This window comes from Sus scrofa, chromosome 14, assembly GCF_054392235.1.
Source record: "Sus scrofa isolate SSC_HxYL_T2T_F1_AM1 chromosome 14, Sscrofa_HxYL_maternal_Yorkshire_Landrace_v2.0, whole genome shotgun sequence".
NCBI lineage: Eukaryota > Metazoa > Chordata > Mammalia > Artiodactyla > Suidae > Sus > Sus scrofa.
In genome coordinates, this window is record NC_139396.1 from 145,769,736 (window position 1) to 145,787,317 (window position 17,582).

Genomic DNA, 17,582 nt, shown 5'->3' on the forward strand with positions numbered 1-17,582 from the left:
GCGTGTTAATGAGCAGACACAGAAACAGCCCTCCGCTGCCCTGTGGGCCCAGGAGGCTCCTGTCCTCTGTCTGTTGGGAGAATGCATCGGCAGCAGCTTGCAGGAAGGATCCCCTGGAGGTCGATGTGAGACTGTTCCAGCAACAGGAGTTGGCTAACCTTGTAGTCAAAGTCAGGTGACAGCTCCTCCTGTAGGTGGACACGGGCTGCGTCAGATCCTGAGTCAAGGGCTCCATTCCAGGGGAGATAGGTCATTGGGGTCCCTCAGAACTGATACCCTTCTTCCCGTGCAGGCTGGGAGTGCCGATAACCGTGTTTCTAGCCAGTCCACCTGGCTTCAATACCATTTCTAAGGTCCTCATTAATAATTATTAGTTATGCTAATTAACAAGAATTAATAAGATAAAGATGGCCACCACACTTGTCACTGCCTCTGGAAGATGGCTTTTCATTAGTCTTTTAGATGTGGACTGAACACTAGGCCACTTCAGTTGTAAACCGTCTGCCCTAGGGTGTGGATTAAAACCAATGCACACGTATATGTCACCTTATATAGAGAGAAGTATTTTAAAGTTAATGACATACGATGTAGCAGATGACTCTCTATGTCCCACCCAGAGCTAAGAATCAACTGTTCTACATGGGAAGCGTCCTAATAAGTGGACTGCTTTCCAGCACAGCTTGTCGTCTTTAAGCCTCATCTTTCTGGAAACCCCTCCGAATCCCCCAGGCCACGTCCGTGCCCTTCCTCTCCCTGTGCCCTCCTAGACCATACCTCTCTCATGGCAACTTATTTCATAGTATACACGAAAGATTCCAAATTTGTAAAATGGCATCCTTTTCGATTTTCCCACCTTGATCTGTGTTATTTCCCAAACTTGTGTGATTAGAGTACCACATCACAATTTTTTTTGGTGGGGGGGGGGGCTCTCTGCTCAGTACCTCCACTGCTGTTTTTCTGTAAATGGGCGCACTTTTATTTTAAATATATTCTTTAGCTTTAGCCCACAGAGTATTTATTAGCCATGGGATCACGGTTCAAATGTGTTAATTTTGCATTTTTTCACATACTAAAGTAAATGCAGAACTAGTTATCTTAACGAAATGTTGAGTGTTAACTAACATTTCAAATTAAAAGTAACCATCTCTGTGCTGCCGGAAACCAGCTCTGTCTGCACATGGCACCCTGGGCACCCTTGCGATGCTGTACTTACGGGGTTCCTGCCCGTCTCCCCCACTAGACCATGAGTCCCTAGAGGAGAGGACTGGCTTTCATCTCTGTATCACCATGTCAGTCAGCCTGGCATAATATGTATTCAATAAATGTTTGATGAATGAATGTCTCTCTCACTATCACATGTGAAATACCATTAGCAAATAGAAATATTTGCTGTTTCTCTACTTGATTCCCAACCTCTGATAACTTAAGCACCCAAACATGGTGTCAAAACATAACGGAGCACCGAAACAGGTAGACGCAATGCATTGCCTGTTTTTCTATCTCTTAAACTTTTTTAAAATGACAGATTATTTTCATTTAATTCCCCTAATGTAAAAGGTGGAGCAGGAGGGCGGGGGTGAGGGGTGGGGTGAAATGATGTTAAATGGACCTGACACAAGGCTCAAGGAAAATATAAAGCACTTGAAGAGGGAGTTTCCAAGTAGAAAACGGTGATTGAAAAAAGCAGGGGTCAAATTATCATCTCGGTTTCCCAGAGGAGGTACAAAAGATGAATTCAAAGGCCAGGTTACTCTTTCCTGAGTGCAGCCCTTGGAGACATAGGAGGTCCTTAGAGCCTGTGGGCTCTGTGCACCTGCAGGGTGCCCCTGGGGCCATGTGGGCACTTCAGTCTCTGCCCTGCCGAGGAACAAGGCGTCCCTGATTCCAAACTTGAAATGCTTTATCCATTTTATTTTTTATTTTTTTTATAATAAACCAATGTATTTTTAGTTTTTATTTATTTTTAAATTTTTTATTCAAGTTGATTCACAATGTTCTGTCAGTTTCTGCTGTACAGCAAAGGGACCCAGCCATATACATATATGTGTGTGTGTGTGTGTGTGTGTGTGTGTGTATATATGTATGTATACACACACACACACACACACACACACACACGCACATTCTTTTTCTCACATTATCCTCCATTGTGTTCCATCACAAGTGACTGTAGTTCCCTGTGCTCTACAGCAGGACCTCATTGCTTATCCACTCCAAGTCCAATAGTTTGCATCTACTAATCCCAAACTCCCCGTCCATCCCACTCCCTTCCTCTCCCCCTTGGCAACCACACAGTCTGTTCTCCAAGTCCATGAGTTTGTTTCTTTTTTGTAGACAGGTTCATTTTAATGGAATCTATCCCCACCCACCCCAGCTCCCACCCCACCAGTTCTGTGTCATATTTGCTGGATTTGTTCTTTCTCACCCCAAAGCCTTCACGGTCCTTGAGGATAGGGACTGAAACTTGCTACTTTAGACCCCCTGTGCCTTGCTAGTTCCTCAGACACAGTGGACACCCAGGAGTATTTAAATGAATAAATGAATGAACAAACGAACAAACAAATAATCACAAAGAATAGGTGAGCTATGACACGTTGGTTTATATAAACCCTGCCTACTTAACCCCCTGCATTTTAGTAGAGATCTGAAAGGGAACATATCTAAGAGAAAACTTTTCTAATGTCAGGAAGCCTGTCTATAGACATCAGGGTTAGTCTCATTATTTTGAGTAAGTTATTATTTCTATCCCCCTTTAAACTAAGTTTGATGATTCGGTGTTTAAAAGAGAATCAGTCTTCCTCAATCTGAGTTGGTCTCAGAAAGCAAATGTTCCAAAGTAAATTAGCTGACTAAAAGTTATAAATTAGTCTTTCACTGATTTAGGGTACATAAGAAATGGAACACATGACATGCTTTTGGGATTTGTCTCTCCATTGGTTTCCAGAAATGCAAAGTTGGAACTTAGAGAAATATGTATCTTAATATAGCACCTACCTTGAACTTCTCTGCATGGTATTTACTGATATAATTTCACATTGAAGCATTAGCATTTACAGAAAGCTTTTTTTTTTTTTTTCCTTTGGTATTTTTTAAGGCCACACCCATGGCATCTGGAAGTTCCCAGGCTAGGGGTCAAATCAGAGCTGCAGCCGCTAGCCTGCACCACAGCCACAGCAACGCAGGATCTGAGCCGTGTCCATGACCTACACCACAGCTTATGGCAACACCAGATCCTTAACCCAGTGAGCAAGACGAGGGATCAAATCTGCATCCTCATGGATGCTAGTCAGATTCATTTCCGTTGAGCCACAACAGGAACTCCCCCATAAAGCTTTTTGAAAGTTAGAAGTTTCTCATTTGGGGGTTGATTAATTCCTTAAGCATTAGTTAGGTACATATTGAGTAGAAGAAAGGGGACATGAGTATTTATATTAAAAATATCTAATTTTCTTAAGCCTTTAAAAATATTTTTTTTTAAATGTTTAACATGAAAAAGATGAACGATCTTGTTGGTTTATTTGCATTAGTTTTGCTTATTTCCCATAATTGCTAAAATTGTTTTGTTCATCAAAAGGGAAGTGGTGGAGTTCCCGTCGTGGCGCAGTGGTTAACGAATCCGACTAGGAACCATGAGGTTGTGGGTTCGATCCCTGCCCTATGCTCAGTGGGTTAACGATCCGGCGTTGCCGTGAGCTGTGGTGTAGGTTGCAGACACGGCTCGGATCCTGTGTTGCTGTGGCTCTGGCGTAGGCCGGTGGCTACAGCTCCGATTCAACCCCTAGCCTGGGAACCTCCATATGCCGCGGGAGCGGCCCAAGAAATAGCAACAACAACAACAAAAAAGACAAAAAGACAAAAAAAAAAAAAAAAAAAAAAAAAAAAAAAAAAAAAAAAAGGGAAGTGGTACCAACCTCAAGAGCAATTGCCCGGGTCTAGATTTGGGACCATGTGAGCGCTCCCTAACTTACTTTAAACACGCTTCCAAATATGGCACCAGTGCATTATGGAGAGTTCCTTCCCACACTGTTGAGAGTCCTTGGCAGGCTTATTCCAGGAAAGGCACAGAGCTCAAGGCGGAGGGAAAGAATGTTGAGGATGCATTGTGTGCCCACTGGGCAAGCGTGTCCCCACCCACAGCCCTGCAGTGAAACACCCATGTTGTGAAATTAGGAAGACTTACTCCTCTGGGAGCCCTTTCACTCCACACATGACCCGTCCACTAAGGTTCATGACGGTCACTCAAATAGAAAGCAGAAGGGGCTAAAATTATGTTTCTGACCATTTTTGCTGCCTTCTGAAGTGTTTGATTAAAAGTACAAACGGTTGAGTCTTTAAAAAAATGATACAAATGAACTTATTTACAAAACAGAAATAGATGCACAGACATAGTTACCAAAGGGGTGATGGGGAGAGATAAATTAGGAGTTTGGGATGAACATATACACACTATCTATAAAATAGGTAAAGACCTGGTATAGCCCAGGAAACTCTACTCAGTATCTTGTAATAACCTATAATGGAAAAGAATCTGAAAAAGAATATATGGGTGCACGGATGTATAACTGAGCCACTTTGCTGTACACTTGAAACTAACACAACGTCGTAAATGAACTATACTTCAATTTTTTTTAAATAAAAGTACACACTGTTATCCAAGATTCATTAAATACCATATCACTCTACCTAACACTGTACAAAGTGCTCCATGGAGGAATCTGTATGGAAAGAGCCTCCAGTGTGTTGTGTTTATTGAGTATTTCATGTCTAGAGAAGAGTATAAATTGAGGGAAATGATCACGTGTATTCAAATGGGCACCTCTCGGGAAATTCAGAAGCATTTTCTCAAGATCAGTTATCTCCATCAAGACTGTTGATCTTATTCTACTTTCTATAAAGTGGGGTGTGTTTACATCCTGATTTGACTGAACCCTGGGGAACTTGGGTTAACTGGACCTAACAATCACAGCTGGTTCTGAAGACCCGAAAGCACAGCCCTCCCTAGTCTTTTCCTCCAACCCATGAGAATTAGAGATGTTTCAAAACTTTTGTAGCACAGGTATTTTTTCCTGAGCTTGATGTACCTGCTCCTGGAAACTAACCTCGGTGCAATAGCTTCAGATAGCAGAGTGTATTCAGTACGGACAGAAAATAAATGGTTTGCATTCTGTGTGTGTTTCGCATTATTGAAAGTGAGATGCCTTAATAATGAAGAAACATGATTCCTGAAACAAATTGGCCCATCAGTATATTTGTTTTGGTCAAAAGTAAAACCGTTAACCATAAACTAAAAAAAAAAAAAAAAAAATTTCTACACAACCTTCCTCAGTGATTTCTTTGTCAGATTCTATTTTCTTAGTTTTCTTAATTTGGGCTGAGTCTCCAAGAAGGAAAAATAATCAGCATCGCTTTGTCAGCACGCACTCTGGAATTTGTTTAAGCGAAGAGTCAGGTCATAGCACCCAGGGACCGTGCTTTTTTCTGCTGAGGAATTGTATTTTCTTGAGTATGTACTGAACCACATGAACAAATCATTAAGTGACACAAGTGAACAGGAAGAGAGAAGTATTCAAAAATTCTTTGACCTCTGCTACAGGGTGGCTGACAGAAGACGCTAGCTTTAATTGTTTGTTTCTCCCTGGCCAGTTTTTGTTTCAGTAAAACATTCCGTGATCTTGAGACAAAAGGTGATTGGGAAGGCAATATTTTGATTTTAATGGCTATATCTATTTTTCTTTATTCGGAATGATCAAAAATATTTTCATCAGTATAATCAAATAGCATTTGCACACAAATCATTCTATAGTTAAGCCAAAAGAGCCATATTAATTAGTATTGGATAGAAAACGGAATTTAAACACAAACCTACAGATCCTTTGCTTGTCTTTTGTTCTTATTTTTAAAAAGAATATTTGATTATATAGCCACTCCCAACAGAGAAATGAGGCTTAAACATTTTTCACTTTGTTTCATAACAAGAAAATAAAATAGCTACCTGAATTTTTTTTCCTGCATAAGTATACATATATTTGTTGAAAACTCTTCTTCTTCCCCCCTAGAAAGGCATCCATAGCACACTCTGATTTTCGTCTACTTTCATTCTCTTTAAAATAATATCCAGGGTTGCATATTCACATTTTAACCTGAGAGGATTCATTTGCTTTGGAAGGGAAGCTTCCAGCAGCATGGTAGATATATAAGCTAATGTATTTAGACAGTAACGTCAGAGAGACCTTAAAGCTGCTCTCTAGCACTGTCAGTAAGAACCATCAGAATCCCCATTCCTTTAGAACAGTGTTATTGATTTTGAAAAATTGAAGAAATTGAAAAATTGAAAGAAAAAAAAAAACCAGAATTCTAGCTGTGGCATGGTGCCCTAGATGGGATCTAGTCACCCCAAGTCAGTGGACTGTGTGGTTTGTCCAACCTAGAGATTAGTGTAATATGCCGCTGAATCTTCCGACATTGTATCATTGTGTACATCTCGCCACACCGCTTGTGGTTTATCCTAGTCTGACTGTTGCCTTCCTGCACGTGGAGTATTACCCCAGTTTTTGCTTACACTAGCAGAACACCACTCTCTATTTATTGAAAACTGCAGATGTAAATTCTTCGTGATGAAACCAAGATGGAAAAAAAAAGAATTTCAGTTTTTTTTTTTTAAGTTTAATAATTTACTGTGTTCAGTTAGGACAACACAGCACTATTGCTTAGCAACACTGGATTAGGCAGAAAATAATTTAAGCTCTCAAATGAGAAACATTTGTAATCGAATATGCTCTAACACTTGCTTTACCACATGGCTTAGCACCCTTTTGCTCACACATGGTTAAACACATGTTTGAACTGATGTTTTAACACCCGTCTCACACATCTTTACGCTCTTTGTTCACATATGCTTCAACACATGCTTTGACACTCTTTGTGCTCTCACTGTTGAGCACAGGCAGAGTATTGTCTTGAGTCTCATTTTCCAAAGTTTCATTGGTTCATAGCGTTCAGCCAACGCCTGGTGCCTGCTAAAGTCTCTGCTCTTTGTACAAGATGACATCTGCTCTGCTGCGCCTTCACCAGCATCTGTCTGGAAAAGAGAATCCTCATGAAGCGGACCAGCGCCATGGCCCTTTGTGTCTGCTCTACCCCAAAGTGGTGGCCTTTTCAAGTATTTCAGCCCAAGGGTGTGGCACGTCACAGAGTATTATTTTTCACCCTGGCCAATCTACTTGCATTTTCCCAAACGGCCACCCTCTAAAATCTTACTCGTGACCAGATGTAAAATTGAGGTGACTTTTTTTCCCATTACATCTTACTTGGCAATTTCAGCAGAGCTCAAAATATATGTACCAGAATGGGGTGTCTGTGTTGCAGAATTCTGAATATAAATGGGAAAGGCGTTGGTCTCCCCTCACGAGCATGAGTCTGTTTGCTTGGACCCTCTCTCTTCTTTTTGTCTGTGGTGTCTGCCATCATTTTAGGCAAGGCGACTGCCTCCTCTTTTCTCTGACTGCCTAGACCTGCCATGGGCAGGTTCACAGAAAGTTGGGTCTTCCTCCTAAGATTATAGGATGTGATATGTGACAGTGGTTTCGAGTGTAGGCTTCTGAGCCAGACTGCTTGAATCTGAGTCAGCTTGGGTTTCCCCATCTGAAAAATGTGCATCATGACAGTACCTACTTTATTGAGTTGTTATAAGGATTAAATGACACAGCATTTACAAATCACTCAGTGACTTGGTGTCTGGCACATAGTAAGTGCTCCAAGAAATACTATTTAATCACTCTTAATTCAAGTAGAATAAAATAGTGACAGTAACCTAAATCTAAACAGAACTCTGCAGTATATGAAATATATTTTCTTCATACCTTTTCACATCCCTATCAGAACATTGAGAGGGTTGTAAACACATCCCCATTTCACAGAGAGGCAAAAAATCAGATATCTTAAGAACTCTGGCAGAAATTGCATAGCCAGCAGGCAGTGGGGTTGGGTGTTGACTGCTGGTCCCCTGACATCTAAAGTCAGTGTTTTCCCTACCATGTTACAAGACTAAGTTCTGTTAGATGTACAAGGAAGTGCCAGAAATAGCTCTTCCCATCAGAGGCCTTACAGAGGAGGAAAGATACTGACAAATGAAAAATAACTTCCATTTATTGAGAAATAGTTATGAGCCAGCCTATACTAGACTCTTTATTATAAGTTGTCTCTCTTATCTTTACAGCAACCCATTTGACAACTGAGAAAACTGAGGCCTCAAAAGCATAATTGACGTACTCAGAATCAAAGAACTAGTAAATAACAGAACTAGAACTTGAGCACAAGCCTGATTCCAAATAAAACCCATACTTTTAACCAATACTCATATCGGCTTTCAACCAACGACCATAAATGCATTCATAGATCAGCTATAGCTGTTGTATAAGACAATCTTGGATGAAGTATATTCTTCCCCTAGTCATTCCTGGTTATGTTGCTGTGTGATTGTTATAATGTTTTAACACTATGAAATGGACAAACATAAGAAATAAAGTTATGGTTGTTGTGTGAAAGCATTTGTAATTTCAACCCAGTTAGTCTCTCCCCCTACCTTGATGCAATTCAGAGCTATAAAATGTGCTGCCAGGCTAAATATTTATGGAAATGTTCTTTTACAGGTAACCCGTGCTCACAATAATCTGAATATAAAAATCATTTAAATTCTGCAGCCTTCAGGTCCCAAAGAGTGTTAATGGAGGATAAATTAAATTATTTGAAAATAAACTCTCCTTCATTGACTGGATCCTAAAAGGTCAATATTTAGGAAATTGTATGAACAATGACACCTTTGAGTTTGGTGAGTTGGCAAGGCAGTTTTCATAATTGTATGTTAATAACTCAAGCTATCTTCTTAGCTGGTTTGAAAGATAACTTAAAGGTGACTGGAATCCTTGAACTGACTTTCCATGTGAAATTGGTTTGGACTCAGATGCAGAGACTAACAATCAGACCATTTAAACACAGAACAAGATCAGCCAGGAATAGCAACGCTTGGACGCCTGACCCATAGATGTAAGCAAGAATTAGTGATCACGTCCAATGGCTGGAAGATCCCAGAGGAAAATTTGGGAGGCTCTTCATTCCCATTTGCCCTGTACACAGAATTCTTAGTACAAATACCTGGCAACATCAAAATACAGGTGCAGATTTGGCGTATAGAAAGCCTCAATTTGGTTTCTTTGTATTTTAGCTGAATTTCACTTGGTTGATGTTCAAGATCAAATACTTGCATTTTAATGTAGCATTTGCCAAATTTCCAAACCTCTAAGCACAAAATCCTCAGCCCTCATTTCTTTGCTTGCCTAGAAATCTAGGTAGCACTGAGCCAAAAGTAGAAATTATGAAGTGAGATTATACTTGATTAGGAACAAAAAAAAGTCCTGTGTCCAGAAATGCAGATGTGCACAGCAGTCCTAGGGGAATGTTGGTATTTGATCTCCAAGTCTTAAAGGTTCATGTTCCCAAGGTTAAGAGATGCAGAGAGCCAACTTTTATTTGTAACTAATGCTGATATTACCCTGGAGATTCTTGAAGTATTACATTACAAATCACTCAGCTTTGGAAATCCTACAGCTCATGAGTTACAAATATCACTGCATGAGAGAAAGGGGCAATAAGTGAAGGACCTCATTCATAAACTTAATTTATACTGTTGCAGCATGGTCATGAATTTATACTGTTGCGGCATGATCATGAATATACTGTATGAGAGTTTTCTTCTCAGTGAGAAAAGGAAGAGGGAGCACATGAAGTCCATGGGTCAAGACCCCAACTAAAAGAACCAGGAAGTAAAGGCCTCCATGTCTAAGGGAATTTGGATGGGGGTAGGGGAGCAACTTGGGCGGCAATATCCTCCTCCTTTTTCCAATATCTAACTTCGTGACCTGGAGCAAGTTGCTTATTTATCAAGTACGGCTTCCATTTTAATGACAGTTAAAGCCTAGGTATTTCCAAAATATCTTTCAACAGGCACGGCACCAATGGCATCTATGAAAATGATACACATAACAGATAGTTCACCTCAAGGGGGGAACTTTAGTGGAACCAAATTCGGTATTAAAATCAAGAATAGTTAAAGGCATTGATATGTCACCCAGCTTCTTGTTTGTTTTTTTTTTAACCTTGATAAACCGCATTCCTATAATATGTCCTTGGTACCCTCTGGTAGTAACTAATTGGACTTCCTTTTTGGCTAGACCTTTCTTATTTTAAACAAAAGAAAGACCTGGTTTTTTGTATTTTCAGTGACTTTAAGCCCAACAAGTAAAGAAGGATTAAATCTATATCTTTGTTGCAGGGGTAAACTATTAGAAGCAAAATTACGCCTTTTACACTTTCCCCCAATAATATCTACTACTAGATGTGTTTGTTTTCCTTGTGAGGTTAATCTGCCCTTGCTATGAAATGTTTTTCTTTAAGAATTAAATCCATTAAACCATCACACTTTGGGAAGTGTTTTTAGAGTGATCCACATGCTTGACCTTCAGAATTTGGAATATAAGGCATAGTATGTCTAGTTAATGTACAACATGTAAATAAATGTATGATATGTTTTCAGTGGGCAGTGTATAAGTAAGATATCAGAAAATGAAACACCCTGTGTATATCACCTATATCACACTAGTAAATTCAAATTCAGGTTGCACCATTTGAACAGCTGCTACTCCCCTCATCCTCACTAATGATATTTTTAAGATCTTAGATTTTGATAGATGCACTGAGGAGTGTAGAAATAATCATCATTTAGGTAGCTAAGAAATAGCTTGCCCAAACTGATATAATGAAAGTTATTCACGATGTTCTGTCAAAATCCTTTCCAATTAGTGTTGAGGTCTTGAAGGGCCAGACTTAGCTTTTTATTAATTTGTTTGGTTTATTAATGTCTTTCTTTGATATATGCATAGTGTGACTATCTAATAATATCTCATGATATTGCATAATTATGGTGCTTTTAATTTGTTATACCCAAGTCTATTCTCCAGTCTTATTTAAAATTCAGAATTACTTCATAGTTTCCTAACTAATAACTCATTAGGAAGCCATGCCATGTACTTAAGGTTACCTCTAAGGCAATCCATACTTAACAATAAACTAGAAAAGTTCCTGACTACTTGACTGTCATTGACCAGTTTAAATATTTAAAGTTATCATCTGACCCTTTGTCTAAGCGCTTTTAGAAAATGAAATAAAGTTTGTGTATAAAACAGGGGAAAGAGAGTCCTTTCACAGAGCCTTTCCTAAATGACAAAAACTGTCAGTAATCAAATGCTTAGATTTTATATATATATATATATATATATACACACACACACACATATATATATATATATATGACAGCATGCTGACCATGTATTATTTTTAAAGATAAAGGGTCCATTTTCTTCTTTTTCTCTGTTCTTGTTTTTTTCTGACAAGATACAGATATTTAAGCATATTCTGCAGTGATCAAGTTCAGATTCATTGTCAGTCACTGTAATAAATTTACATTCCTGTCTACATTTCTGTTATGTCTTAAAAGACAGCTTTTGACTTATTTCTCTTCCCCACCAAATGATAGGAAATTGAGACTGCTTGGTTTTTTTCTTTTTTTTTTTTCAAGCCTTGCTTTCTTTACTGAGATAGCTGAACATAGTTAAAAATTATAATTGTTCAACTCCTTGCTTATTGAGGTGTTTCTTCCTATATTATGTAGACCTTGTCTCACAATCTAGTAAGTAGTTGAATGATGTTAAAATTAACCCAGCATAATGGTATGGTATAGCGATGTGGTTTAACTAGTGTTTATTCAGTATCTATATGATACAAATAGTGCTAATAGGTTCAGTAGGAATACTGATATGGGGTGATGTGGAAGATACTTCATATGAAGCAATGAGACAATTAGGGTCAATTTTTAGATGTTGTATTGGTCAGAATTCTTAGATTCAGGGGGATAGAATCATCAGAAAGAGGTTTATTTGCGTAGCAGATGGAGTCCTTGGGAAAGCTCTTTTGGATGCTGCAGAAGAACAGAAGAAACTATCCTAGCACTGCTCACTGCTGCAGTCTTACACTACATGGCACTCCTGATACAGGAACCAGACTCCATAGTCTCTACCAGAGCTGTCCCAGAAGGACCAAATGCAACCCCCTCCCCTACACACGCACGCACGCACGCACGCGCGCACGCACGCGCACACACATTTACCAGAAGTGCCTATTTTCTCCATGCAAGTATCTCATGTTGCTCACATCCCCTTGCCAAGTCTCACACAAACATCTGCCTTGCAGCACCTGGGTCCTATCTGGAACCTGGTTATAAGAGAATCTTGAAAATGTAGTCCTTAGGTGTCTGCAGTCAAAGAAAACTGCTAAAAGTGGTCTGAATATGTGGAATGAGCCAATGCGCAGCATCCCTTGTGAAGTAGTGATTCTCAAATTGTCTTCCAGGGAACCCTAAAATTTTGCTTACATGTCTAAAGTTTGCCAAGGAGGAAGAAGAGACCAAACTGGAATGGCTCCACATTAATCTGGTCATCTGTGGGGCATGTTTGTAATCCTTTGGAAAAAGTTTTCTCAAAAAAAAAAAAGAAGAAGAAGAAGACAAGGAGGGGTGGATTGGAGTTCCCATTGTGGCTCCGCAAGTTAAGAATGCTAGTACTCTCTGTAAGGATGTGGATTCCATCCCTGGCCTTGCTCAGTGGGTTAAGGATCTGGCATTGCTGTGAGCTACAGCATAAGTCGCAGATACAACTTGGATGTGGATCCAGTGTTGCCATGGCCTACAGCTCAGTTCCAATTCAACCCCTAGACTAAGAACTTCCATATGCCACAAGTGAGGCCATAAAAAGGAAAAAAATATATATGTTTTTTAAGATTTTATTTTGTTCAGGTTTCTAAAACCACTGCAAACCCACAAATACAGTTCTGCCTCAGAGATGTTGCAGGTTCAATTCCACACCACTGCAATAAAGTGAGTCACATGAATTTTTTAGTTTCCAAGTGCGTATAAAAATTGTATTTACGCTTTACTGTTATCTCTTAAGTGGGCGATAGCATTATGTCTAAAAATACGTACATACCTTCATTAAAAAATACTTTATTGCTAAGACATGCTAACCATCATCTGAGCCTTCAGCAAGTCGTAGTAGCAACCTCAAAGGTCACTGATCCCAGATTACCATAACCAATATAATAATAATAATAAAGTTTGAAATACCAGGAGAATTACTAAAATGGGACTCATAGACACAGTGGAGCAAATACTATTGGAAAAGCGGCTCCAATGGACTTGTTGCCACAGATCTTCAAATCGTTATTGAACACACACCCACACACAGTATCTGTGAAACACACACAAAAATGAGGTATACCTGTATGCCTCCATCTTCCCTTCTAGTGCTTTTCTTGTTAGGCAGAGGGTCACAAACAGAGCACGGCGTTTCTTTCCATAACACGCTTTTCAATAGAACCTCCTCAGTTTCTTAGCCAGTGTTTGGAAATAACTACAGTTTATACTCTTTCCTCCCGTGTCTCCTTAGGGAAAGTGCTGCTCACAGGCCCATCCGCATTACGGTTTTTCATGTGAAGTCACCACCTCCTGAGAACAGCTCAGAACACCTCAGCAGTGCAGGGCTACCCAGTCGTTGTAGCCGGAGGGATGAAGAGACTGGACTCATTTAATTACTCTTCAGATACTTTGTTTCATTTGACTTCAAAAACAAAATTAGCCGTCACAGAAGACAGTGGTTCCATGGGTTAAATTAATCAATGTGTGCTAATTAAATAACAGTTGTGGCCATGCCATTCATGCCTGTTTCAGTTGGTGGAGAGCTCTTATGAAGCCTTTGCAGACTTTGGTCTCTGTACTTTCAATCTTTCATCATTCCAGCCGAATTAAAGGGAGACAGTCTCTTGATTAAGGAGGAGAGAGGCAGAGCTCCTCCTTGCCCATGTATTGGTCCTCCTAGAGGCATCTTGGTTGGAAGCGTTTCTCCTGCAGTCCCTCCAGGACCTCTTCCACCACTATGTATGGTCCTTCCCACTCAGAACCGTAACTGCTTATTACCTTACCACTCAAATGTCCCAAAGAAACCTGGGCTTTTGCTACCAGTTCACTACTCCGCTGTCTTTCATGTGTTTTTAGGATAACCTCATTGCACCCCTCCCTGTCATGCAGCATACAAACACAAACCCAGTCTGCCACCCCAGAAACAGACTGGCAGCTCAGCGTTTCTTTAAAGCAATAGCAGCTTTCGTCCTGCACACAAGGCACTGTTTGCCATGTTGTTCCCACTTGCTTAAAATAGGCTTCAGAATAGTTTGGTTTTGTTCTGTTTCCCATAGTTTTCTTATTAAAAAACGGCGAGCTGAGTTCCCTCTTGGCTCAGCAGGTTAAGGATTTGGCATTGTCACTGCAAATGCTTGCATCGCTGCTGTGGCACTGGTTGGATTCCTGGTCCAGGAACCTCCATGTGCCTCAGGCATGGGCAAAAATAAATAAATAAATAAAAGGAAATTAATTTCATATTAATTGTTGAATATCTTGAAACGTCCCAAAAACAGAGCACAGAATAAAACCCCCTGTAAGCCTCATCTTCCATCGAACAGTTAACACTTTTGTGTGTGCTCTCACTGCCTTTTTCTATGCCTAATTTACCTGGAAGCAATTGAGTATTTTGTTGGCATTTTAAGTTTTAGAAACCTATGATTTACTTTCACTACAAATAATTTTTTTTTGCCATTTCTTGGGCCACTCCCATGGCATATGGAGGTTCCCAGGCCAGGAGTCGAATTGGAGCTGTAGCCACCAGCCTACACCAGAGTCACAGCAACACGGGATCCGAGCTGTGTCTGCAACTTATGCCATAGCTCACAGCAATGCCGGATCCCCAACCCACTGAGCAAGGCCAGGGATCGAACCCACAACCCCATGATTCCTAGTCAGATTTGTTAACCACTGAGCCACGACAGGAACTCCCCACAAATAAAATATTTTAAGTTATTGTCCTAATTTGGCAGATGATGTGTTGTTACATAAAGAATATAGAATCTGCCAGAATTATTTATTTGGGTTTGACTTATACATCGTAAAAATCTGTTGGGTTCACATTGTTGCCTTTTTAATTTTTTTTCTACCGTCAGCTCTAAAACATCAGACCAAAATTAGCAGCTGTAATCCTTGTTGCACTTTATCCAATATATGGTCAACTTGTTTTCAATTCTGTTCCCAGTGAGTTTATTTAGGTAAAAGATTGTTCACATACTTCACCCCAAAGAAAGTTTTTCTTTATTGCCATTACGACAGTTCTTTCCTGATAACATTCAAGAGATTAAACCTGGGAGTTCCCGCTCTGGCGCAGTGGGTTAAGAATCCTACTGCAGTGGCTCGAGTCACTGTGGAGGCACGGGTTCGGTCCCTAGCCCAGCACATTGGGTTAAAAGATCCAGTGTTGAAGCAGCTGCAGTGTAAGTCAAAGCTGCAGCTCAGATTCAATCCCTGGCCCAGGAACGTCCATGTGTCGTGGGTGCAGCCATTTAAAAAAAGGAAAAGAAGAGGTTAAACTTGAAGGATCATTGTTTCTCTCTCGTATGAACAGACCCATCCTTCCACTGTGTTAGTTGAGTTCATAAAATGTGGGATTTCACATGCAGAGTAGAATAATTCTGTAGTGTGTGTATAAGGTATGAATATTACTATGGGTTCATTGAATAGAAAAGAATCCAGAAACATTTGTATCTTTAAAAAGACTGGGCCTCCACCGTGCCCTGATGTGCAGCACCTATAGTTTATACTTGGGCGTATTTAGATAAGTGGAGTAACAGATCTAGGTAAATAAGTTACATTGATTACAAGAGTTAATGTGAGCTTAGAATATTTGTGTTAATACTTTTTTTTTTTCAAGTAAGACCCTGTGTATTCTTTGCATAGACAACTGTTTTCCTAAAAGTGGTAAAATGCAAACACTCATCTCTAATGTTTTATGCCTTGCCAGCTACATCTTCAACAGGATTCTTTGTTTTACTTATTGCTCTTATCAGAGATAAAATCTAAAGAATGTATTCTGCATACTTATTGAAGCACTACACAGTACTTTTGCCAGAAAAGAGTCACTGAATATTCCAAGTAACAATTAAAGAACATTTTGCATGGTGTGGCATATTTAAAATATTTCCACCGTTTAGTGCTCTAGTTTTGATGGCCAAATACACCAGTAAGTGCTACTCATCATATTTATACAAAATCATGTACATGTATTTATTCTGTAGCCTTTCCCACTTAGCAGTTTACTGTGAACATTTCTCCTTGACATTAAATATTTTCCTAAAAGGATGTCTTCTACGAAGTTTCTCTTATAGGAATGCAAAGAGCAATCCGTAGTTTTGGGGTGAAAATCCAGAGCTGGCAAGTTTGTGCTGCCCCCATGGTTGCTCCCGTGCTTTCTAAGCCATGAGCTTGCTGGTCTTCAAATTTGTGTCATAAATTGTCTTTGGGAGTAGCCTTGGCCTTGGGGCTGGGGATGGGAGGAGCTGCCATCATGTTCCTCATCAGACTACTTTCTCCCCAGCCTGTTTTCTCCTTTAACTAAATTGCCTTCCTCCTTTTAAATTCCTGATTATTCTTTGCCTTCATTTGCTTTTAGTCAATAGTAACTGCTTTCCTTTGGAGGGGCCTCCTCTTCTCAGCTTCTGGTTGCTGACAAACACCTAAGAAAAGGGACAAAAAAAGTTGGAGCCCTGGAGTTCCCATCGTGGCTCAGTGGTTAACGAATCCAACCAGGAACCATGAGGTTGCGGGTTCGATCCCTGGCCTTGCTCAGTGGGTTAGGGATCCGGCGTTGCCCTGAGCTGTGGTGTAGGTTGCAGACGCAGCTCAGATCCCCACGTTGCTGTGGCTGTGGCATAGGCCAGTGGCCACAGCTCCAATTCAACCCCTAGCCTGGAAACCTCCATATGCCACGGGAGCGGCCCAAGAAATGGCAAAAAGACAAAAAAAAAAAAAAAAAAAAAAAAAAAAGTTGGAGCCCTATATTTCTATAGGTAAAGAGTTTAAGGATGAAGGCTTCTTTACCTTAGTTCCCAGTGCTGCTAACAGAGTCTGTCTTCAGACAGAACTGTCCCTCAGTGCCTTGGCCAGGCCTCTGTCAGCCCCCTGCCTCCTTCCCCACCAGCCTGCCCTCTTCATCTGCATTCCAGCCAGACTGAACTCCTTCCTGCTCCCTAGACATGCCTCAAGCTCTTCCCTGGCTCCTGTCGTCCTCCTTGCCTGGACATTTACCTTCCCATCTCCCCCGTCCAAATCCCACCCACCTTTCAGCATCTTGTCTCCGTGCTACATCCTCAAAAAAAAGCGGATCACATTTTCTGGATCCCTTCAACAAGAGGCTCCGTGTTGCTTTGATTGTACAGCCCCTATGGATGGATCTAGTGTGCCTGTATTTTATTTCTGTCAGTACCTGTCTCATTCACCCCACTACAAGGTAGCTCCTTGAGAGCAAGAGTAAATCTCTCATAGTTGACTCTCAAAATCACTGGACACATTTGCCTGCACATAGAAGGTGCTTGGTAACCAT

At 40.4% G+C, this 17,582-nt stretch overlaps 1 protein-coding gene across 11 annotated transcripts in view; it reads left to right on the forward strand.

The window, feature by feature from the left end:
- Nucleotides 1-17,582, forward strand: part of VTI1A (vesicle transport through interaction with t-SNAREs 1A) — a 368,523-nt gene that overhangs the window by 241,762 nt on the left and 109,179 nt on the right. For 2 of the 11 annotated variants that reach the window (XM_084994273.1, XM_084994279.1), the window contains one exon: nt 13,551-14,736. The exons of 8 other annotated variants lie outside the window; for them this stretch is intronic. In XM_084994273.1, coding sequence (XP_084850399.1) covers nt 13,551-13,692 — 142 coding nt within the window. In that variant the 3' untranslated portion in view covers nt 13,693-14,736. Of the gene's footprint in view, nt 1-13,550; nt 16,340-17,582 lie in introns of those variants that run through there. One more of the 11 variants, XM_084994274.1, reaches the window with a different exon arrangement.